At 36.8% G+C, this 24,858-nt stretch overlaps 1 protein-coding gene across 3 annotated transcripts in view; it reads right to left on the bottom strand.

Moving 5' to 3' along the window:
* Nucleotides 1–24,858, bottom strand: part of GXYLT1 (glucoside xylosyltransferase 1) — a 78,669-nt gene that overhangs the window by 19,476 nt on the left and 34,335 nt on the right. For all 3 annotated transcript variants that reach the window (XR_004059714.1, XM_010376179.2, XM_010376178.2), the window contains 3 exons: nt 21,843–22,094; nt 15,114–15,237; nt 14,653–14,825 (listed from right to left, as the gene is read on the bottom strand). Coding sequence is in view for 2 of the 3 variants with exons in the window: in XM_010376179.2 (XP_010374481.1) it covers nt 14,653–14,825; nt 15,114–15,237; nt 21,843–22,094 (549 nt within the window). In the remaining variant the exon portion in view is untranslated. The remainder of the gene's footprint in view (nt 1–14,652; nt 14,826–15,113; nt 15,238–21,842; nt 22,095–24,858) is intronic.

The following is a 24,858-nucleotide window of genomic DNA, read 5'->3' as shown; positions in this document are numbered from 1 at the left end:
AACTAGGTATATTTTCAGTTAGAAAGATGGATGGGGCTTAAAAGTAGAACATTTTACATGGAAGTTGAAGTTGGTGAAAAATGCAAAATCACAAAGGATTCAGAATCAGAAATCTCCCAGGTTATCCCTAAGGTTCACTAGCACGCTGAGGGAGAGGAAATGAAAGCATCACCCCAAGCACAATTAGTGAGTCTGCAGGAAGCTGCAGTCAATCTATGGAGAAGACGATGAACTTGGATGTTTGTTTAAAACATGGGTTTTGTCACTGTAGAGATGCAAAGAGATCCTAAACTTTTGACATCTTTTGAGCAAGAAAAATCCTAAGCATTAACTGCATAAAACCATCACCCTTGGAGTGATTTTTAAAAATCAATCACACATACTCCAGATAAACATCTAAAATTGTTTTGAAGATAAAATTTTTCAAAAGAGGCAGGGAAACTTAGCCAGGAACAATGTCATGAAAATAACAATAGCACATAGAGTGCTTGCTACCTACACGCCAGGCACCATTCTAAGAGTTGTATACGTATTAACACATTTAAGCCCCACAATAACTTTATAATATAGGTAATATTATCTCCATCTGACAATGAAACAACTAAGGCAAGGAGAGAGGATTTTCTCACAGTTATAAATCCAGTAAGTGGTTAAGCCAGGATTCTGTCCCAGCAGTCTAGCTCCAAAAGTCCATGCACTTAATTAACCACCAGACAGCACTACTTATCCAAACACTAAGCAAACAACACCATGCCAACTCAGCTCAAAAATCCTGTTGAAGGATGAAGCTCAGTGAATGGTGGAAATCTGGGGAAACTGCTGTACTGTAAATAGATAAACAAATTTGTTTGGGGTTAAAAGTGTAGCCAGGCTGAAGAAGGTAAACTTCATCAAGTGATAATGTCAAGAAATAGTTCAATGTGTACAAAAAAACACTTGAACAACTGGTTGAGTGGCGGAAAATTATGGGAAGCCCAAACTACTGTGATCATTATTTTTACTATATAATAAAATGAAAACACCATGAAAGCATTTAAGAATAGAGGAAGACTATTGATTCCCAGGAGTATGGAGTACTTGAGATTCAGTTTCTTTGTTTTCATGTGATTTAAATCCCAGTGTTTGTGGTTAAAAAATATTTTCTTCTTCACTGGAGAAAAAAAAAGCGCCCTTTGATGAATATTTTCTTAAATAAAAACAGTGTCTCATTAGACCTCTTTCTGCCCATATGACAAAAGCAATTTGACCTTTAAGGAAGAAGATAAATTTCCAAAATTTCCACCTATATAAATATAGTCTAAAGACACTGCATTCTGTCATTTATGTAATCTGCAGTGCCTGCATATTTGTGCAGTACATAACCTACATCTGGGTGTCCCTTTCCCGGAGGCCACGCATGCCCTTACCTGACTCCAGACCTTTTTTCATACTATATGCCTGACTTGTCCTTACGTTTTCTTCTCTGCCTAGTACTCATCATCCTTACAACTTAGTTCAAATGTCAGCTCCTCTGAGAAGCCTTTCCATGTACAGTTAATCATTCCCTCTTTTCATTGGCACAGGACCCAGTACATTAATTTTTAGGAAGCTCGTGCTTTATACTGTCAGTTGAAGAACAGGAAATAGTGAGGCTGTGATGACCATAATTAGACAATTTGAGGTATTTTCAAAGAATAGCACATCTTTGGAAAACATAGGAGAATGGCAGTTCAATCCAACAAATCCTAAGTGTTAACTATATGCAAGCCAGCACTATGGGAAGGAAAACATTCAAGACTGCTTTGCAGAGATAGTTATGCAAATATACACAAGGTGTAAAGTAAATCAAAGTTAACACAAAACATCAAGAAATATAATTCAGAATGAAATGCATGATGCAGAAAATACCTTATAGAGCCATAAAATGTTTTGTTCTGATTTTGAATTTGCAATTTTTAAACAATATTTTTATTCACTCAACAACTAATATTTAACAAATATGCATGGACTATAAAAACAGATTTGCTGGTAGACATAGCCATGAATTCACACTTTAAAGATGGTTCACATCCTTTATAATTCATACTGTTCACTGCATTCCATGGCTATGACTAAGCCTCTGTCTGAAACTTGCATAAATATCCTTGTCTGAACACAATTCTTTTAAAAATTACACTTCTCACTGAATTATAGATAAGGAAATATAAAAACACTAAGCAGGAGCACCATAAAAGACTGATTAACTTCATTAAGTTGAAAAATGAATAGATGTAAGCTGTAGTTAACACAGACCCAAAACAAACACAAAAGATAATCAATCATCTGAAATCCTTTTAAAAATAAGATTTCTTTTTAAAAAATCAAGTGTAATTAATCAACTTAAAACTATTACTCGGATTTTTAAAGGTACACACTTATAAACCAGAGAAAAGATCAAATAAAACTCGGGAAATTTAATTCTCTAATAGTAGATTTTTTTAATACTCAAAGGAAACAAAGGAATCTCATTTTTATAGGAATGCATTTCTCTTCTATCCTGCAAAGTCTCAGAACCCCACAAGCACTTTTCTTCATTTTTATCACCTTCTGACAACCCATAATAAAGCATTATTAAAATACAGTATTAATTTCTGAAGGTATACGAGGCCTGCTACATTAAAATGAACATCAACACTAAATTTTATAATTCATCAATGAGTATACTCATACCATGACAAACTGATGGTTTAAAAGCTGCATCTGTCAAGTTTATAGGAGAAACTTAGCTAATAATGCACTAAAACCGCAGCCCACAATGCTGCTAGCATTTTGTCTACCATCAAGTTTAAGAAACAGATTTCTGGGAGAAAACTTTAATTCCTTTTCATGGCAGATCATCACCTTAACATAGTATATCATCTCCACATCCACTTCATTTCGGCCCCTGCTGACTTTTATCCATCACTCCAGTCACACTGAACAGATGGATGCCTGACCTCTCCATGGATCTTTTCACAGCCTCTGAACCTTTTTCTCAGGCAGTTCTCAGCCCAGACTGCCTCCACCCACCTGGTTAAACTCTTACTTATTCTTCAGGGCCCACTTCAAAAGCCTCCTCTTCAAGAAGGCATTCCCTGGCCCTTCAAGGCAAAACTGAGACACTCTGTTTCACAGTTCTAGAACAATCTCTATCACCATGGATTGTAGTTATGTGTTTTTATTCTCACTGCTATAAATGAGGCTATACAGACCAGAGGATTTCACACTATCAAATAATGAGAACCTAGTAAACAGGGGTCGTCGGCTTTTCTCCTGACCCCCACATTTAAACCAAAGGAGCACTCCTATTATTTGCTTTGTTTCCACCCATGTAAGATTAAACAGTCTAGCAGACCAGATAGCACATCTAAATAAGAGTTGCGTGATCACACTGTATTAATACTTCTTCCTTAGTAGCAGTGAAACAGCTAACATAGATAGTGATACAACTTGTTAAGTAACAGCATACATCCAAATCTCCCCTGAATTTGCCCCAAGTCTTGGTCCTTAACATTCAGAGATCTGGTTCATGCATCCATCTAGAGGTATATGAAGTATTAATCATGTCCCCCATCAATCCACCCTAATTACGTAAAAGGGAGCTAATGAGAACATGAAGAAAAGAGAAAACAAACAATTGGGGGATGGGGGAAAGAGGGGCGGTATAATTTTTTTCCAAACTTTTAAAGCAAATGCTTAAAAGACAAAACCTTATTTACAAAAGCAACAGAAAGACAATACTTAAGCATAAACTTAAGTTATATTCAAAACCTACAGGAAAAAAACTGTAAAACAGGGGTGTCCGATCTTTTGGCTTCCCTAGGCCACACTGGAAGAATTGTCTTGGACTACACATAAAATACACTAATGCTAACAATAATGAGCTAAGAAAAAAAAAATCACAAAATAAATGTCATAATGTTTTAAGAAACTTCAAGAACTTGTGTTGGGCCACATTCAAAGTCGTCCTGGGCTGCATGCGGCCCATTGGCCACAGGCTGGACAGGCTTGCTATAAAACATTCCTAAAAGACAAATGTAAAGACAGCCGTTGTTCTTGGTTGGGATGTCTCAACACCATCAAAACGTTAGCAGTACCTGAGTTAATATATGAAGCTAATACAATCCCAATAAAAATACCAAATTTTTTTTTTTCTTTTGAGACCAAGTTTCGCTCTTCTTGTCCAGGCTATAGTGCAATGGAGCGATCTCGGCTCACTGAAACCTCCACCTGCCAGATTCAAGCGATTCTCCTGCCTCAGCCTCCCGAGTAGCTAGGATTACAGGCATGTGCCACGACGCCCGGCTAATTTTTGTATTTTTAGTAGAGATGAGGTTTCACCACTTTGGCGGTCTCCAACTCCTGACCTCAGGTGATCCGCCCGCCTCAGCCTCCCAAAGTGCTGAGATTACAGGCGTGAGCCACTGTGCCCAGCCTAAAAATACCAACAAGATTTTTTAATGGAGTTGATACTTATGGAAAAATAAATATACAATAGCTAAGAAAACACTGAAAAAAACAGGCTATAAAGAGGGAGTAGCCCCATCAGATATTAACACATACAAAGCACATTTATAATTAAAATAGTGTGTTATTAGTGTACAAATGAACAGACCAATGGAGCAAAACAGAAAAGTCAGAAATTACAAATGGAATTTATGGGGGGGCGAAGCAAGATGGCCGAATTGGAACAGCTCCAGTCTCCAACTCCCAGCGCGAGCGACACAGAAGACCGGTGATTTCTGCATTTTCAACTGAGGTACTGGGGTCATCTCACTAGGGAGTGCCGGACAATCGGTGCTGGTCAGCTGCTGCAGCCTGACCAGCGAGAGCTGAAGCAGGGCGAGGCATCGCCTCACCTGGAAGCCAAGGGGGAAGGGAATCCGTTTTCCTAGCCAGGGGAACTGAGACACACAACACCTGGAAAATTGGGTAACTCCCACCCCAATACTGCGCTTTAAGCAGACAGGCACACCAGGAGAATATATCCCACACCTGGCCAGGAGGGTCCCACGCCCACGGAGCCTCCCTCACTGCTAACACAGCGGTCTGCGGCGATCTATCCACAAGGCAGCAGCCAGGCTGGGGGAGGGGCGCCCGCCATTGCTGAGGCTTAAGTAGGTAAACAAAGCCGCTGGGAAGCTCGAACTGGGTGGAGCTCACAGCAGCTCAAGGAAGCCTGCCTGTCTCTGTAGTCTCCACCTCTGGGGACAGCGCACAGCTGAAGACCAACAGGGGAAGCAGCGGGGGCCGGTGCAGACGCGAACGACTCTGACAGCTTTGGGGAGAGCCGTGGATCTCCCAACGTGGAGGTTGAGATCTGAGAACGGACAGACTGCCTGCTCAGGTGGGTCCCTGACCCCTGAGTAGCCTAGCTGGGAGACATCGCCCACTAGGGGCAGTCTGACACCCCACACCTCACAGGGTGGAGGACACCCCTGAGAGGAAACTTCCAAAGGAAGAATCAGACAGGTACACTCGCTGTTCAGCAATATTCTATCTTCGGCAACCTCTGCTGCTGATACCCAGGCAAACAGGGTCTGGAGTGGACCTCAAGCAATCTCCAACAGACCAACAGACAGTCCTTCTGACTGTCAGAAGGAAAACTATCAAACAGGAAGGACACCTATACCAAAACCCCATCAGTACGTCACCATCATCAAAGACCAGAGACAGATAAAACCACAAAGATGGGGAAGAAGCAGGGCAGAAAAGCTGGAAATTCAAAAAATAAGAGCGCATCTCCCCCTGCAAAGGAGCGCAGCCCATCGCCAGCAACGGATCAAAGCTGGTCAGAGAATGACTTTGACGAGATGAGAGAAGAAGGCTTCAGTCCATCAAACTTCTCAGAGCTAAAGGAGGAATTACGTACCCAGCGCAAAGAAACTAAAAATCTTGAAAAAAGAGTGGAAGAATTGACACCTAGACTAATTAATGCAGAGAAGATCATAAACGAAATGACAGAGATGAAAACCATGACACGAGAAATACGTGACAAATGCACAAGCTTCAGTAACTGACTCGATCAACTGGAAGAAAGAGTATCAGCGATTGAGGATCAAATGAATGAAATGAAGCGAGAAGAGAAACCAAAAGAAAAAAGAAGAAAAAGAAATGAACAAAGCCTGCAAGAAGTATGGGATTATGTAAAAAGACCAAATCTACGTCTGATTGGGGTGCCTGAAAGTGAGGGGGAAAATGGAACCAAGTTGGAAAACACTCTTCAGGATATCATCCAGGAGAACTTCCCCAACCTAGTAGGGCAGGACAACATTCAAATTCAGGAAATACAGAGAACGCCACAAAGATACTCCTCGAGAAGAGCAACTCCAAGACACATAATTGCCAGATTCACCAAAGTTGAAATGAAGGAAAAAATCTTAAGGGCAGCCAGAGAGAAAGGTCGGGTTACCCACAAAGGGAAGCCCATCAGACTAACAGCAGATCTCTCGGCAGAAACTCTACAAGCCAGAAGAGAGTGGGGGCCAATATTCAACGTTCTTAAAGAATTTTCAACCCAGAATTTCATATCCAGCCAAACTAAGTTTCATAAGTGAAAGAGAAATAAAATCCTTTACAGATAAGCAAATGCTTAGAGATTTTGTCACCACCAGGCCTGCCTTACAAGAGACCCTGAAGGAAGCCCTAAACATGGAAAGGAACAACCGGTACCAGCCATTGCAAAAACATGCTAAAATGTAAAGACCATCGAGGCTAGGAAGAAACTGCATCAACTAACTGAGCAAAATAACCAGTTAATATCATAATGGCAGGATCAAGTTCACACATAACAATATTAACCTTAAATGTTATTGGACTAAATGCTCCAATTAAAAGACACAGACTGGCAAACTGGATAAAGAGTCAAGACCCATCAGTCTGCTGTATTCAGGAGACCCATCTCACATGCAGAGACATACATAGGCTCAAAATAAAGGGATGGAGGAAGATCTACCAAGCAAATGGGGAACAAAAAAAAGCAAGGGTTGTAATCCTTGTCTCTGATAAAACAGACTTTAAACCATCAAAGATCAAAAGAGACAAAGAAGGCCATTACATAATGGTAAAGGGATCAATTCAACAGGAAGAGCTAACCCTCCTAAATATATATGCACCCAATACAGGAGCACCCAGATTCATAAAGCAAGTCCTTAGAGACTTACAAAGAGACTTAGACTCCCATACAATAATAATGGGAGACTTCAACACTCCACTGTCAACATTAGACAGATCAACGAGACAGAAAGTTAACAAGGATATCCAGGAATTGAACTCATCTCTGCACCAAGCGGACCTAATAGACATCTATAGAACTCTCCACACCAAATCCACAGAATATACATTCTTCTCAGCACCACATCGCACTTATTCCAAAATTGACCACATAATTGGAAGTAAAGCACTCCTCAGCAAATGGAAAAGAACAGAAATTATAACAAACTGTCTCTCAGACCACAGTGCAATCAAACTAGAACTCAGGACTAAGAAACTCAATCAAAACCGCTCAACTACATGGAAACTGAACAACCTGCTCCTGAATCACTACTGGGTACATAACGAAATGAAAGCAGAAATAAAGATGTTCTTTGAAACCAGTGAGAACAAAGATACAACATACCAGAATCTCTGGGACACATTTAAAGCAGTGTGTAGAGGGAAATTTACAGCACTAAATGCCCACAAGAGAAAGCAGGAAAGATCTAAAATTGACACTCTAACATCACAATTAAAAGAACTAGAGAGGCAAGAGCAAACACATTCAAAAGCTAGCAGAAGGCAAGAAATAACAAAGATCAGAGCAGAACTGAAGGAGATAGAGACACAAAAACCCTCCAAAAAATCAATGAATCCAGGAGTTGGTGTTTTGAAAAGATCAACAAAATTGACAGACCGCTAGCAAGACTAATAAAGAAGAAAAGAGAGAGGAATCAAACAGACGCAATAAAAAATGATAAAGGGTATATCACCACCGACCCCACAGAAATACAAACAACCATCAGAGAATACTATAAACGCCTTTACGCAAATCAACTAGAAAATCTAGAAGAAATGGATAATTTCCTGGACACTTACACTCTCCCAAGACTAAACCAGGAAGAAGTTGAATCCCTGAATAGACCAATAGCAGGCTATGAAATTGAGGCAACAATTAATAGCCTACCCACCAAAAAAAGTCCAGGACCAGATGGATTCACAGCTGAATTCTACCAGAGGTACAAGGAGGAGCTGGTACCATTCCTTCTGAAACTATTCCAATCAATAGAAAAAGAGGGAATCCTCCCTAACTCATTTTATGAGGCCAACATCATCCTGATACCAAAGCCCGGCAGAGACACAACAAAAAAAGAGAATTTTAGACCAATATCCCTGATGAACATCGATGCAAAAATTCTCAATAAAATACTGGCAAACCGGATTCAGCAGCACATCAAAAAGCTTATCCACCATGATCAAGTGGGCTTCATCCCTGGGATGCAAGGCTGGTTCAACATTCGCAAATCAATAAACGTAATCCAGCATATAAACAGAACCAAAGACAAGAACCACATGATTATCTCAATAGATGCAGAAAAGACTTTTGACAAAATTCAACAGCCCTTCATGCTAAAAATGCTCAATAAATTCGGTATTGATGGAACGTACCTCAAAATAATAAGAGCTATTTATGACAAACCCACAGCTAATATCATTCTGAATGGGCAAAAACTGGAAAAATTCCCTTTGAAAACTGGCACAAGACAGGGATGCCCTCTCTCACCACTCCTATTCAACATAGTGTTGGAAGTTCTGGCTAGGGCAATCGGGCAAGAGAAAGAAATAAAGGGTATCCAGTTAGGAAAAGAAGAAGTCAAATTGTCCCTGTTTGCAGATGACATGATTGTATATTTAGAAAACCCCATTGTCTCAGCCCAAAATCTCCTTAAGCTGATAAGCAACTTCAGCAAAGTCTCAGGATACAAAAGTAATGTGCAAAAATCACAAGCATTCTTATACACCAGTAACAGACAAGCAGAGAGCCAAATCAGGAATGAACTTCCATTCACAATTGCTTCAAAGAGAATAAAATACCTAGGAATCCAGCTTACAAGGGATGTAAAGGACCTCTTCAAGGAGAACTACAAACCACTGCTCAGTGAAATAAAAGAGGACACAAACAAATGGAAGAACATACCATGCTCATGGATAGGAAGAATCAATATCGTGAAAATGGCCATACTGCCCAAGGTTATTTATAGATTCAATGCCATCCCCATCAAGCTACCAATGAGTTTCTTCACAGAATTGGAAAAAACTGCTTTAAAGTTCATATGGAACCAAAAAAGAGCCCGCATTGCCAAGACAATCCTAAGTCAAAAGGACAAAGCTGGAGGCGTCACGCTACCTGATTTCAAACTATACTACAAGGCTACAGTAACCAAAACAGCATGGTACTGGTACCAAAACAGAGCTATAGACCAATGGAACAGAACAGAGTCCTCAGAAATAATACCACACATCTACAGCCATCTGATCTTTGACAAACCTGAGAGAAACAAGAAATGGGGAAAGGATTCCCTATTTAATAAATGGTGCTGGGAAAATTGGCTAGCCATAAGTAGAAAGCTGAAACTGGATCCTTTCCTTACTCCTTATACGAAGATTAATTCAAGATGGATTAGAGACTTAAATGTTAGACCTAATACCATAAAAACCCTAGAAGAAAACCTAGGTAGTACCATTCAGGACATAGGCATGGGCAAGGACTTCATGTCTAAAACTCCAAAAGCAACGGCAGCAAAAGCCAAAATTGACAAATGGGATCTAATTCAACTAAAGAGCTTCTGCACAGCAAAAGAAACTACCATCAGAGTGAACAGGCAACCTACAGAATGGGAGAAAATTTTTGCAATCTACTCATCTGACAAAGGGCTAATATCCAGAATCTACAAAGAACTCAAACAAATATACAAGAAAAAAACAAACAACCCCATCAAAAAGTGGGCAAAGGATATGAACAGACATTTCTCAAAAGAAGACATGCATACAGCCAACAGACACATGAAAAAATGCTCATCATCACTCACCATCAGAGAAATGCAAATCAAAACCACAATGAGATACCATCTCACACCAGTTAGAACGGCAATCATTAAGAAGTCAGGAAACAACAGGTGTTGGAGAGGATGTGGAGAAATAGGAACACTTTTACACTGTTGGTGGGACTGTAAACTAGTTCAACCATTATGGAAAACAGTATGGCAATTCCTCAAGGATCTAGAACTAGATGTACCATATGACCCAGCCATCCCACTACTGGGTATATACCCAAAGGATTATAAATTATTCTACTACAAAGACACATGCACACGTATGTTTATTGCGGCACTATTCACAATAGCAAAGACTTGGAATCAACCCAAATGTCCATCTGTGACAGACTGGATTAAGACAATGTGGCACATATACACCATGGAATACTATGCAGCCATAAAAAAGGATGAGTTTGCGTCCTTTGTAGGGACATGGATGCAGCTGGAAACCATCATTCTTAGCAAACTATCACAAGAACAGAAAACCAAACACCGCATGTTCTCACTCATAGGTGGGAACTGAACAATGAGATCACTTGGACTCGGGAAGGGGAACATCACACACTGGGGCCTATCATGGGGAGGGGGGAGGAGGGAGGGATTGCACTGGGGCGTTGTACATGATATAAATGATGAATTGATGGGTGCTGACTAGTTGATGGGTGCAGCACACCAACATGGCATAAGTATACATATGTAACAAACCTGCACGTTATGCACATGTACCCTAGAACTTAAAGTATAATAAAAATAAATAAATAAATAAATAAATAAATAAATAAATAAATAAAATAAAATCAAAAATAAAAAATGAAAAATAAATGGAATTTATGATAATGTCAGTATCTCAAATCTTTTGGTTAAAGACAGCCTTTTATTTTATTTTGTTTTTTAGAGACAAAGTCTCACTATGTTGCCCAGGCTGATCTCAAACTGCTGGGCTGAAGGAGTTGCCTGAGTTGGTCTTGAATTCCTGAGCTTGCCCACCTTGGCCTCCCAAAGTGCTAGGATTACAGATATAAGCCAGTGCACCCAGCCAAAGATAGATTTTTTAAGTAAATGGTGTTGAGACAAAAGGATAGCCATTTAGAAAAAAGTCAAATAGTATCCATTCCTAACCCAATACAAAAGAGTAAATTCCAAACAGAGCAAAGGTCTGAATGTAACAAATGAAACAGCATATGGAGGAATTATTCTATAACCTGTTCTGTAACCCAAGTGTAGATTGGAAAAAGCTTTCAGATAACGACTTTAAACAAAAAAACAAACAAAAAAAAAAGGTGTTAGGCTAGGCGTGGTGAGTTATCCCAGCAAACCCAGCACTTTGGGAGGCCAAGGTAGAAGGATTGCTTGAGCCCAGGAATTCAAGACAAGCCTGAGCAACATGGCAAAACCTCATCTCTACAAAAAATACAAAACTTAGCCAAGCCTGTGACATGCACCTATAGTCCCAGATATTCGGGAGGGTGAGGTGAGAGAATCAACTGAACCCAGAAGGTCGAGGCTGCAGTAAGCTGTGATCGCACTACTGCACGCCAGCCTGGGTGATACATGCCTGTAATCTCAGCCACTATGGAGGCTGATGCTGGCAGATTGCTTAAGCCCAGTAATTCAAGACCAGCCTGAGAAACACAGCAACACCCCCATCTCCATAAAAAATACTTAAGTTAGCTGAGTGTGGTGGAACGTGCCTGTAGTGCCAGCTACTTAGGAGGCTGAGGTAGGAGGATCGCTTGAGTCCAGGGGACAGAGGTTACAATGAGTCATGACTGTGCCACTGCACTCCAGCCTGGGTGACAGACCAAGACCCAGTTGTTAATTAAAAGAAAAAAAAATTTGATAAACTTATTACATGAAAAATATTATACAAACTGAATGGCATCAAATACAATAAGTCAAATTGGTAGAAAAATATTCACAATATGTATCACAGGAAAAGTACTAATATTCCTAACATACAAAGAACTTTTAACAATTAAAGGAAGGAGAGGGCGACAAAGCCCAAATGCCCTCATGGTAATAATGATGGTTGTACAACTGAATTATATTTTTGAAATGGGTGAACTTTGCAGCATATAAATTATGTTTCATTAGTTATTTTTTAAAAACCTATAGAAGAATAGGTGAAATATTTAAAAGAAAATTCACCCCCCAGAAACATATAAAAATAGTTCATAAATATATAAAAAGATTAAACTTCACTCAAAAGAGAAATGCAAATTAAAACTACACTAAGATTCAATTTCTCACCCATCAGAATGACAAAACTTTAAAAGCTTGATACTATACTCTGTTGATGAGGATGTGGGGAACAGACTGTCTCATAAATCATTGGCAGGAATACAAACAATCCCTATGGAGGAACACAAGTAATAATTTCAATCCAATAATCCCACTTCGAGGAATTTACCATGAAGACTCACCTTCCAACAATACAAATATATATATGACACAGCTAACTGTACATTGTTGCATTATTTATAATTCAAGCTACTGGAAACTACCAAAATGTCCAAACATAGAGAATGGTTGAATAAACTCTGGTACATACATAAAATACAGTACCATACAGTTGTTTTTAAAAAAAAAAAAGAGAGAGAGAAAAATATCTCCAGAATATTTTAAGTATAAAAAGCAAAGAATGAAGGGAGATATACACTAAACTACCTTTTGTGTAAAAAAATGGAAATTACAAAACATACACACATCTGCTCATCTTATTAAAAACACAGGAAGGATAAACCAGAAAACAATGAAATTGGTACCCTATAGAGGTAGGGGGCAGTTAGGATGAAAGGGCTAAGACAACAGGTTACAGGTGAGTAAACTCTTATGTAATTCTGACTTTGTGAAGTATATTAATATCCCCCAACAAAAAATGCAATTATATCAACAAAGATAGTGGAAAAAAAACTAAAACTGAAAGCATACGGAAACAAATGAATCCAACTGTATTTCAAATGAATAAAATAATCACACTGAAAGAGCAGAAAAAAAGAACCAATCCAAGTAACTTATGAATACAGTATTGAGTACACACCCTTGTCTGGGAGCAGAGGAGAGGAAGAGGAAGGACTGAAAACAAATCCTAAGCCATTTTTAGTAAGTTGGTTTGGGGGTGGAGACAATGGTATGAATGGAACATTTCTGAAATTATTTTAAATAATTGTAGGATTAAGCAAATGAGAAAATGTGTTATTGATAGAAGTCAGGATTCTAACTGTGGAAGAAACGAGATAAAATATAGAGTAAAAGAAAGCAAGGAAGAGCCTTGGAAGAATGACCTGGAGTTAAAGAATCAGGTGTGAACACATAACATCATGTGTGCATGCTTATACTTCCTAGCTCTGCCACTGAAAAAGCTCAGAAGCAATGAGACCACGGTAGCAATAAACATGCCTAACATCCAGAGCCTACCAAAGGGAAGCAGAGCTCCTTTGACAGATGACTAATTTCAAGGGTAGGGCAGGGAAAGTATAAAATAAACCTGGAATATTTTGTTGGAACAGAAAATAAAGGAGGTACTCAAAAAAAGTCATGAGCACATGTCAAAGGGGCACAAGAAGTAGCCAATGGGGCTCCCAGTGGCCATATCTGGAACAACTTTAGCATCAACATAATCACAAGGAAATAATGAATTATAAATCACTGGAGAAAATAAGTATCAAAGGGCTCATACTGATTATATAAACGTCAATATATGTGCAAAAGGGAGAGCTCTTCCTTACAGATGCATGCCAAGTGTCAAATGATGTATGTGGAAGGAGTGCTAGTATTGAACAATCATCAATTTGCAAATAACATAGTGAAGATTGTTTTGAGCAAGAACCAACAACAGATGCTAAATCTTGTAGGAAAATTTTAATGAGAAGCAGAGTATTTACATGATTTTAAAAGGTTCTCCCCATTGGCTGCTTATAAGAGGAAAAATAACTACACTGTGGAGACAATTAATGACATTTTGACTGACTGATCAAAATCAACATCAGCAGCAAGGGACAGACAAAGGGGACTATGACTATGAGAGCCTGAGAAGGACATCTCACCACCTATAGAGTATTCTGAGCAGACATGTATATCCTGAACCTAATTGTAAGGAAATATTAGGCCAAAATGAAGAACATTCTAATAAAAAAAAAAGGGGGGGGGTGAAAAGGCTCTATTGTCGAAATATGCCAATGTCATATAAGACAAAGACTGAGAAACTAGATCAAAGAGAGTAAAGCCATATGGATGGCAGATTAATGTATTCCATCAGTATTAAATTTTCTAGCTTGATATATGTACTGTGGTTAATAAGAGAATGTCCTTATTCTTAGTTTAAAAAAAAAACCGAAGCTTTTAGGGGTAAAAGAACTTAATGTATGCAACTTACAATCAAATTTAAGTTTTCTGAAAAAACAACTACATTATTTTCAGAAAAAAATTGTAGAGAGAATCAATGACAAAGCAAATAAGGCAAAATGTTAGTAACAGATGAGGCTGAGGGTGTATAAAAATTCTTTGTACTATTTTTGTAAACTAACCATTAGCTTGAAAGTATTTTCAAACACAAAGTTAAAAAAACAGAAAAGGCAAATCTTACATTTCTTAGTGCTTCATAAACAGCTCTAAATGCTGGTTGCTTATCGTCATGGTAAACACCTCTGTTCCCATGAAGAATAAAGATTCCTTCTTCTTCTGCTTCTTGGCAATTGCTTCCATATATACAATGATCTGGTCGATAATTCCAATGACACGGAAAAACAAAAAGGCTTTCTACATAAAGAAAAGACCAGACAATGAAGCAAATACCCCTAATTCCACAAATGTAACATTATGCAAAACTTTTAGTTAAAAAATACAGCTCTTACAAGTAAGAATGAATGAAAAATGTTTAGCATTTAGATCTCTTCCAATTAAAGCAAAATTCAAGAAAAGTTTTACTCTGTCTTAAACATAAATAGCAATAATCATTAATATAAGACAGAATCAGATAAGTGCATGTTTTCCGTTTTCACTCAGTATTATCTGTGATTTTTTAATGCAAATAAAAGGAATAACTACCTGGGTTATGAAAAAACATGATATTCAATAGATCTTGATCACCCCATGTGATGTTCAGTTTGTATTTTTTAAGCAATGGCATAAGTATATCTCCCCATTGTAGTCGTACAGTTGTCATATCATTCTGTTGATAAAAACATTCAAAAGATATTACAGTAACCCACAGTAACCATTACAAAGCCACAAAGAGAAATGCAAACTCCTCACAATATCCAGTGACATTTCCAACCCTAAATGTGAGAAAGGCTGTCCAGTAAAAGAGAAGATAACAAAAGGAAGTTGTATGTGGCAGTGATAAAACTAGTAAGTCAGGAAAGAAAGCGAAAGTAACTGTATCCTTATCTTAAGATAGTTTTGGTACCTATGTCTGTGCTTACGTCAGAGTTGTTGATGATTAAAATTGTTAATATATAAATTTAAAGTGCTTGGAATAGCACCTGACACATGGTAAAGCTATCATTATTTTTTTACCATGATGGCTATTATTCTCAGATTGATTTGCTTAACTTTTATAATTGGCAGTTCAAATAGATCATTCTGAAATTGATAAATCAAGTTAAAAAATGCATACACAACTAAAGTTAAACACTAAAAAACAGTATGATTGACAAAAATTAAGGCTGCAGAGGGAGTGGGGAAAATGAACAAAGCAGCAGAAATTTATGAGCTTTGTGTCTACTTGTAGTAAAAAATTCTCACAGACAACTGGCCTTTTTATGATGGATTTTCCTATCCAAAAACATAGTATGTCTTCCTACTTATTTAAGTGTTCATTTATCTTATTACATTTAAAATATATATATAATATGTGTGTATATACATATATACTGCCAATTTCTTTCAAGTTTCTTCCTATGTATACTATCTCTTTTGAGAGGATTCCATTTTATCTTCTAAAAGGTTGCTACTTGTACATTAGAAAATGCAAGCAAAGAATTCTGTAAAGAGGCACCATGAATGACATACAAAGTCAAAGAAGATTTGCTAAGGAAAATAACTGGGTCCAGTCTAGCAGATGTATGCAGTCCCATAAACTCTCACCATCCCAGAGGTAGGCAAGCTAGGACTGGCATCTTTGGCAATATTACGACTGCACTCCAAGAAAGAGACCCTAGTCTCCTGATGCCTCTCATACTATGGAAGAGCTGACACATCCACCCAACCCATTTTAATGACTGTAAGTTTTGCTATCAGAATTACAACCCTGCTAGCAAAAGTATTTTCCTATTCTTGGATATCAACTAATTGGCATATCAACACTGTTTTCAGGAGGAGACCATACTAGGTTACTTAAGAAAGAACTCCTGGAGTCAGCCAGCACAGTAAACAGTTTGACTCTCCTTTTAAAAGCAGCAATTTCTGTATTTTAATTTTCAACCCAGCCAAATTAACTACATATCCTTAACGTTTATAGTAGTTTTAATAGGTTGAAGTTTTTCAGGGATATAAATATGTCACGCAAATAATAATTTTACATCCTATCTAATTTTTTATACCTATTTCTTTCACTTGTCTAATATGGGAGCTTGTTATTCCTCCATGCTGAGAACCGCTATTTAAATATTACTTAATAGTTACGGTGCCAGGCACAGTGGCTCACGCCTGTAATCCCGGCACTTTGGGAGGCCTAGGCAGACACATCACTTGAGTTCAGGAGTTCGAGACCAGCCTGGGCAATATGGTGAAACCCTGTACCAAAAGTATAAAATATTAGCCACGCATGGTGGTACACGCCTGTGGTCCCAGCCACTTGGAAGGTTGAGGTGGGAGGATCACTCGAGTCTGGGAGGTGAATGTTTGCAGTGAGCCAAGATCACATCACTCCACTCCAGTGTGGGTGACAGAATGAGACCCTGTCTCCCAAAAAAAAAAAAAAAAAAAAAAAAGTTATGGTAATATTAACAGATATCCTTATCTTCATTTTAACTGGAAAGCTCCTGTTTAGCCATTAAGCACAATGCTGCCTTTTGAAATAAGATAAAAATATTATACCAATAATCCATCAATTTGTATTTTGTTTTTTTAAAATAAAGCAGGTACTGAATTTAATGCTTTTTCAGATACTGAATGTAATGTTTGTTTTAATGCTCAAAACTTGTTATTTGAAAACCCAAAGTTAAATACTTAAGGACGCAAGTAACTGAGTCCAGTGAGAACCTGGTGTTGGAAGGGGTAGAATTGAATACTGGGCCTTTTAGATCTATGTGACTCTTTTAAACTATCCAAAGTAAAAACCAGTATTCTTCATAGTGCAGTTCACATAGTGTGCTAATATGTAAATTTTTTCTATGTCCTCAATAAGATTAAGTAATTAAGTACAGAAATTAAGAGTAAGATTTAGAAATTTTTACAGCAAGTTAATAGAATAGTTTTATGTCTACTTATTTTTCTAGCAATCTATCTTTTACAAAAGTATTGGTTCATAACATACTGAAAATTTTTTAAAAATTGATCCTTTGACACAGTTTGAGAAACATTGTTATAAGCTACTGTATAATTTATAGTAAATTCAGTGATGATATCAACAATCTATCCTTCAAAAAAGAGAAGGCCAGAATTCATGAAAAAAAAAAAATCCACATACTTAAATTGATCTGCTACAATTGTATTATCCTTGTGTGAAATTTCTTAGAACACAGTAAACAGTAATTATAATCAGAATTTTTTTTAATCTGGAAAACGACTAAAACAAGTTTTACTTAAGGAAACAATTTGAAAAGATAACTCTTAGAAATAAGTCATTGAGTATGTTAAGGAAACATTCTTAGGATCTGAAAAGAAAAATATCAATTACACAAGGACAAAAACCAGCAACACTTTCAACAGGCAGAACTGGTGGAGCCCTTGTACAATACCACGTTAAAGTCTTCAAGTGATTCTATCTATTCAAATATACAGAGAAATATAGATATATATATAAATTTTAAAAATCAATATAAATCAAATATATATATTTGAATATATATCCTACAAGAAATGTATCTATTCAAAGAAAATCAATGAAAGACAAAATTAAGAGGCCAGTGCAGTCTTAGGAAAAAAATAAAAAGGGAAAAAAAACCTTAAAGAAAAAAGTCCTATTAGAAAACTATTTGGAAAAGAAGAGATAACGCTAGTATTGTCTGCTAATGATATAACCTAGACTATCCAAGACAACCAATGAAAAGCTATGAGAAATGAGTTTAATAAAGAGGCATTACATATAAAAGGAGTTCAAGTGAATAAGAAAGAGAAAACCAAGAAGTGGGCAAAGGATATGGGCAAGCAGCCATTCACAAAAGAAGAAACAGAAATGGCTACAAATTATAAGAAAAGATTTTTAATCACACCAGTAGTATAGTCAAGAAAATACAAAATTTAAAATATATTTTCAGCCATACAACTACATATCCAAACTAAGTACACACAAAAAAAGAAAATAAAATCATCCATTCTCCACATCATACATACATTAAAAATGTGATTATGTGTAATGACATAGAAGTCAGTCAACTATATATTTACTAAATGAAAAAAGCAAGCTGAAAATGTATAAAAGAATCCTATATCTAAATGCTAATACACACATATGCTTGTTTCAAAATACTTTTTCTTTTTTTTTTTTGGAGATGGAGTCTCACTCTGTCGCCCAGGCTGGAGTGCAGTGGCACAATCTCAGCTCACTGCAACCTCCACTTTCTGGGTTCAAGTGATTCTCATGTCTCAGGCTCCCGAGTAGCCGGAATTACAGGCACCTGCCACCATGTCTGGCTAACTTTTGTGTTTTTAGTAGAGATGGGGTTTCACCATATTAGCCAGGCTGGTCTCGAGCTCCTGACCTCAAGTGATTCACCTGCCTCGGCCTCCCAAAGTGCTGGGATTACATGCATGAGCCACTGCATCCAGCCTCAAAATATACTTTTTAAAAGGTCCAAAGAACACACAGCCAAGTTTATAGTGTCACTCTGGGTGGAGGCATGAAAGTGTGGAGAGATATGTCAAGAGGAGATCTGTCTTTTTATTCTACAATGAATTTTTTGAATATTTATAAGCATAATTTAGTTTCATAACATTTAAAACAGAAAATGTTCTAATTTTACAAAATTTAGTGAACCTATGACCAAATACATGTATGTTACATTAAGATCAATTAGTTTCATTTTTTAAATTAAGCATGCTTTGAAAATGAATGGACTATCATTATCAGCCTGTCCTATACATACATATAAAATTAAAGAGCATCCAACAAGAAAGTGGGAACTCATCAATTCCCAAAGATTAGTTACTTCACTTTAAAAAGTCCTTTGGCAAGATGTACATTGTTATTATTCTGCTCTCATAAGCTATGTACTAACACAAGAAAAGTCTTCTATCACATACATCTTACAAATATGTAAAAACATTGTAACTACTTCACACAAAGTATTCTCTTTTCCAGTATTTTTCAATAATTCATTAATGGCCTAGTTTCTAAAACCTTCATCTGACTCTCCTTTGCTAGCAATTATCTATCAAGTTGCTACTTTATATCAGACACCATGCTAAATATTCTTAATAAAAAGCTGTACAAAAGCCACATCCTGCCCTCAGTAGGTGGAGCAAACAGACAAAAAAATACAAAGTAACATACAGAAATTTGAAAAGGGCAAAGTAAACAAACAAAGAAAAGATTCCCACCATGTCTAATTTATACTCTTTGGTTTTTCTCTAATAAACAGGAAAAGGTTAAGAAATACAGTAATATATTTTTTAGAAGGAGAGAAAAGAAATACCCTAATAGGGATTCAACACTGCAAATATGATTATGCAAAATAGAACATAATAATTTAATCAATGTTATTCATTGTCTAACAAATATACAATTATGAGATTAAAAATTATATGCTTTTTAAAAAGAATTAAATTAATTTTAAATTAAATTAAATATTTATTTAATTAAATAATTATTAATTATTAAAGTATTTGAATGTAAATTTTTTTATTTTTATTTTTTTCTTTTGAGACAAAGAGTCTCACTCACACTGTAGCTCTGTCGCTCAGGCTGGAGTGCAGTGGCGTGATATCAGCTCACTGCTCCCTGGTTCAAGCGATTCTGTCCCAGCCTCCCAAGTAGCTGGGAATACAGGCATGCACCACTATGCACAGCTAATTTTTTCTATTTTTAGTAGAGATGGGGTTTCACCGTGTTGGTCAGACTGGTCTCACACTCCTGGCCTCAAGTGATCTGCCCACCTCGGCCTTCCAAAGTCTTGGAATTACAGGCGTTGAGCCACCATACCTGGTCCTATTTTAACTTTTTAATATACATAACTATAATACATCAAGTTGGAAATGAACAGCCATGAGTGGTAAGAACCAGGTGACAGCAAAACAAATAAATAACTTAAACTATGACCTTTGTCCTAAATTTGTATTGTGGCTGTAGATGGGTTAAGAACCATGAAGCAACAGTCGTGAATCTGTATAAAACAGTTTGGAAAGCGCTTATAAGTAACTCAGTTATATTGCTAAATTTCTAAAATTTAAGACCTGTGCTAGAAACTGTAGAACTGGCAGGAAAAAAACCAAGACAATGTTTGCTATAGATATAGAGATCAAGAAAAATAAAAATATATGAGAAAAGGAATTAAAAATTAATAAATTTTGTAGGACCATCTCGACAATCCTAAGTATAATAATAATATTTGAAAATGAAGCAAATCTGAGTATGTTCCAAGGAGCAAGAATAGGGTTGTTTGTAACACAGGTGTGAAGTAAATTATACCTGCTGAATTAATGTACAACCAATCATCTTGTATTTTTTTCATAGTCATTAATGTGCAGAAGAAAAAAAGGTTTGAAAGTTTAGAAATTATTCCAACCCCCATAACTACATCTCTAGGTAGTTTAGAACATGTCACAGAAAAAAAAAAGAAAAAGGGAAAGGGAGAAACTATTAAAGTATTTATGAATCATATTTAAATAGGTAATAGGTAAGTAAAAAAACAGTAAATCTGGCCAAGCACAGTGGTTCATGCCTATAATCCCAGCACTTTGGGGGTTTGAGGTGGGAGGATCACTTGAGGCCAGGAGTTAAAGACCAGCCTGGGCAACTCTTTTTTTTGTAGAGACTGTTCTCTACAAAAAAGTAAAATAAGAATAAAATAATTGTAAAAACAATGGATTTGAACTTTACAGCTATTTTTAAGTTGTAATCAAAGGCTGTCATATTATCTCTATAGTTCTTTGCAACACTAAACTTCTATTAATTTCATAAATTTCAAATGCAGTTATTGAGAAGTCACATTTTTTTTTGCAGATAATCTTACAGCACCATCTTCTGGTATAAGATCACTGTGCATAGTCTAACAATCAGAAAATAACAATCATGTTACTATCCTAGTTTTATTATATTCAGTACAACTTTACAGTACATGAAATTTAAAAATTCAAGATATAATAACAAACTTGGTAACCAAAGAGAGCTGTTCTCTGTTAAACAAGAGCAGAGGTTACCTAACACTGGGCTTATTAATGCAATCAGTTGTGGGAGACAAAACTAAATTTAAAACAGAATTTTAAAAAGGTTCGGAAAAGGGAAGGCTAAAAAAAAAACTAAGTTTACCAGACCAACAGAACAGAACAGTGACCGGTAATAGCTGTCAGACTTCTAAGACTGACTTCTAAGTTTTTAATAAAACTAAATTGAAAAGCCAACAATTTAGAAGGTTTTTAGAGAAATGTTAACAACTACCCATATTAGTGACTTACCTTGAAATACTTCCTTCTCATTCGAGTCATATTCATCAACATAACTCCAGAGTTTACTCCAGTTTTTCCATAGTATGGATGCCTAGCAAAGCGATTATACCATCCTATTCGAGGTTCCTCATGTTCTGGTGCCATTGCAGCAATTTGTGTGGAATTAAATTTCTTTAGTAAAGACCAAATATCATCAACTGGTCGTAAAAAAAGGATATCAGTGTCGACATACAATAGTGAATCAACTTCTTTCAGGATTAACTACAAGGAGAGATATTTGAATGATTAACTATAATTCTATTTTAAAAAGAAACATAAAAGCACCTCTAATTGTATAAGATACATCTAAGAGATTAGCTAATTTATATTATTTTAAGGTAATCTTTCCTAAATCTGTCATTTTTAACAACAGCATATATATAAAGATACTATGCTAACCTTCACATTAACTTTCAGAGAAGATATTAAAAACAAACCAAAACAAATACTCAATTACAAAAATTGAGAGAATATAAAATTGAGAGAATAAAAAATTGAGAGAATATAAAACAAATACTCAATTATAAAAATTGAGAGAATTATAAAAATTGAGAAGATATAAAAACAAACCAAAACAAATACTCAATTACAAAAAGTGAGAGAATACCAAATCTTCAAAGATCAGGGAGGAAATGTTTTTCATAATGGACAATAACATTAGCTTAGGTAAATTTATATCTTGAATCCTAATTTCCTGAGATAAATACAGAAATAAACCAATACAAATAAAGATCTTCTGAACTTATTTCTCTTGACCTGTAACACTGGCATCTTTACATATTTCAGTTTCAACTAGTAAGTGGTAGAGCCAAACTGGAACCCAGACAACCCAGATTCAGAGTCCATGCTCTTATTTCCAGGCTGTCTCCCAATGAATCAAAGCAAAATGTGCACCTAGCAAGGGTAAAGGCTTGACTTAGAAGAAAGACTGGCTATGTTGCACTTTCTAAGAGATAAATCTCCAACATGTGCCTTCCCTGGGGAATTTTAAGGATAATTATTATTTATTTTATTTTATTTATTTATTTTTTATTTTTTGAGACAGAGTCTCACTCTGTCACCCAGGCTGGAGTGCGGTGGCGCAATCTCAACTCACTGCAAGCTCCACCTCCTGGGTTCTAGCCATTCTCCTGCCTCAGCCTCCTGAGTAACTGGGATTACAGGCATGCACCACCACATCCAGCTAATTTTTTGTATTTTTAGTAGAGACAGGGTTTCACCATGTTGGTCAAGCTGGTGTTAAATTCCTGACCTCAAGTAATTCACCCACCTCGGCCTCCCGCAAGTGCTGGGATTACAGGCGCGAGCCACTGCGCCCAACCAAGGATAATTTTTCATTTCTGCCTTACCCATGAACTTTAGATTCTGACACCTACAAATTTAAATTTACTGCCTATCCTGGTCTATTAGTAAGATTCAATAAATAGGTGAATCTAAACCTTTTTAGTTAAGAATATAATAGGAGCTTGATCCTAGTTCTGCTATTTTTCAAAGCTGCTACTTCCTCCTGCAACTAAAGCCATCACCTTCATGAGCAGCTATTAGGCTGAAATCACCTCATTCCTCCCTTATCTATCAGCTGATTTAATATCAGGCTGGGGAAAAAAATCTGATGGTTGACTGCAGGGCCTGAGTAGGGAAAGTACACTTGGTCAAAGACCTCAACTAAAAGGGAATCTGTGGCCAGGCATGGTGGCTCACACCTGTAATCCCAGCACTCCGGGAGGCTGAGGCAGATTGCCTGAGGTCAGGAGTTTGAGACCAGCCTGGCCAACATGGCAAAACCCTGTCTCTACTGAAAATACAAAAATTAGCCAGGTGCGGTGGCACATGCCTGTAATCCCAGCTACTTAGGAGGCTGAGGCAGGAGAACCGCTTTAGTCCGATAGGCAGAGGTTGCAGTGAGCCGAGACTGCGCCAGTGTACTCCAGGCTAGGCAACAGAGCAAGACTCTGTCTCAAAAGAAAAAAAAAAAAAAAAAAAAAAAAAAGGTGTGTGTGAGGGGATGGAATCTGTGTATCTGTCTCACTTTTCTGAGGGGTGGTGAAGTGAGAATTGTTTTTAATAGCAACATTCTACATCTGTGTCACATCTGTTTACAGATTACTATACTGTTAGCAGAGTAGGAAGAACCTGCATAAAGCTTCAAGTTCAATGCTGGGAGCTACTACCAGCTGGAAATCAGACATATGGTTAAATAATAATCACCTATGTATAGTTCTGATTGCTTTCAGGTGAAGAAGGCATTGGTACAGTTTACGTTAGTTCTTTTCATGCATCTATTTTAAAGGAAGAAAAACTCAGCAAAAAAGTTTATCACTATAAAAAAATAAAGCACCAATTTACTTAAATCTGGTTAAAAAGATTAGAAGTAACAGTAAAGTATGAGGTCAATTTGACAGGTTTCAAGTAGTTCTTATACTTAAAATTTCATTTAGGGATTTAACTAGATTAATCATTAAATGATCTGGCAAATTTCATATAACATCAATAATAAACTTGTTAATAAAGTGCTAACAAGTGCCATGGTGCCAAGTATTAATAAAGTGCCATAACAAAATGGCAGAGAAATGGCCATAACCTCACGTCTTTCCTTCATCTCTTATTGTTTTTTCAATATATTTGTGTGATTATTTAATGTCTGTCTCCCACATCAGGTAACAAGCTCTATGAAAACAGGAAACCTGTGTATTCTATTCATTCCTACATACCCAGCATTTCAATATAGATGACTAACAAATACTAGGCACTCACACATTAATTAAATGACACTGCAATCATTCAATATAAAACTTACTTAAAATAAAACCTACATGAAGTATCTAAAACATATTTTTTAACCAATCTTAATCCCTTATTTGTGTGCTTTTTACAATGGAAGAGAAAGATCCTAGGATACAACTTTTTAAGGCAGAGCAACAAAGATACTGCTTAGGCAGACGTGTTTATCAATATTATAACTTAACCTTACAGATATCCTGGATTC

The sequence above is a fragment of the Rhinopithecus roxellana genome, chromosome 10 (assembly GCF_007565055.1).
Source record: "Rhinopithecus roxellana isolate Shanxi Qingling chromosome 10, ASM756505v1, whole genome shotgun sequence".
NCBI lineage: Eukaryota > Metazoa > Chordata > Mammalia > Primates > Cercopithecidae > Rhinopithecus > Rhinopithecus roxellana.
Note: the sequence above shows the minus strand (reverse complement) of the source record. Positions and strands in the feature narration are given on the sequence as shown.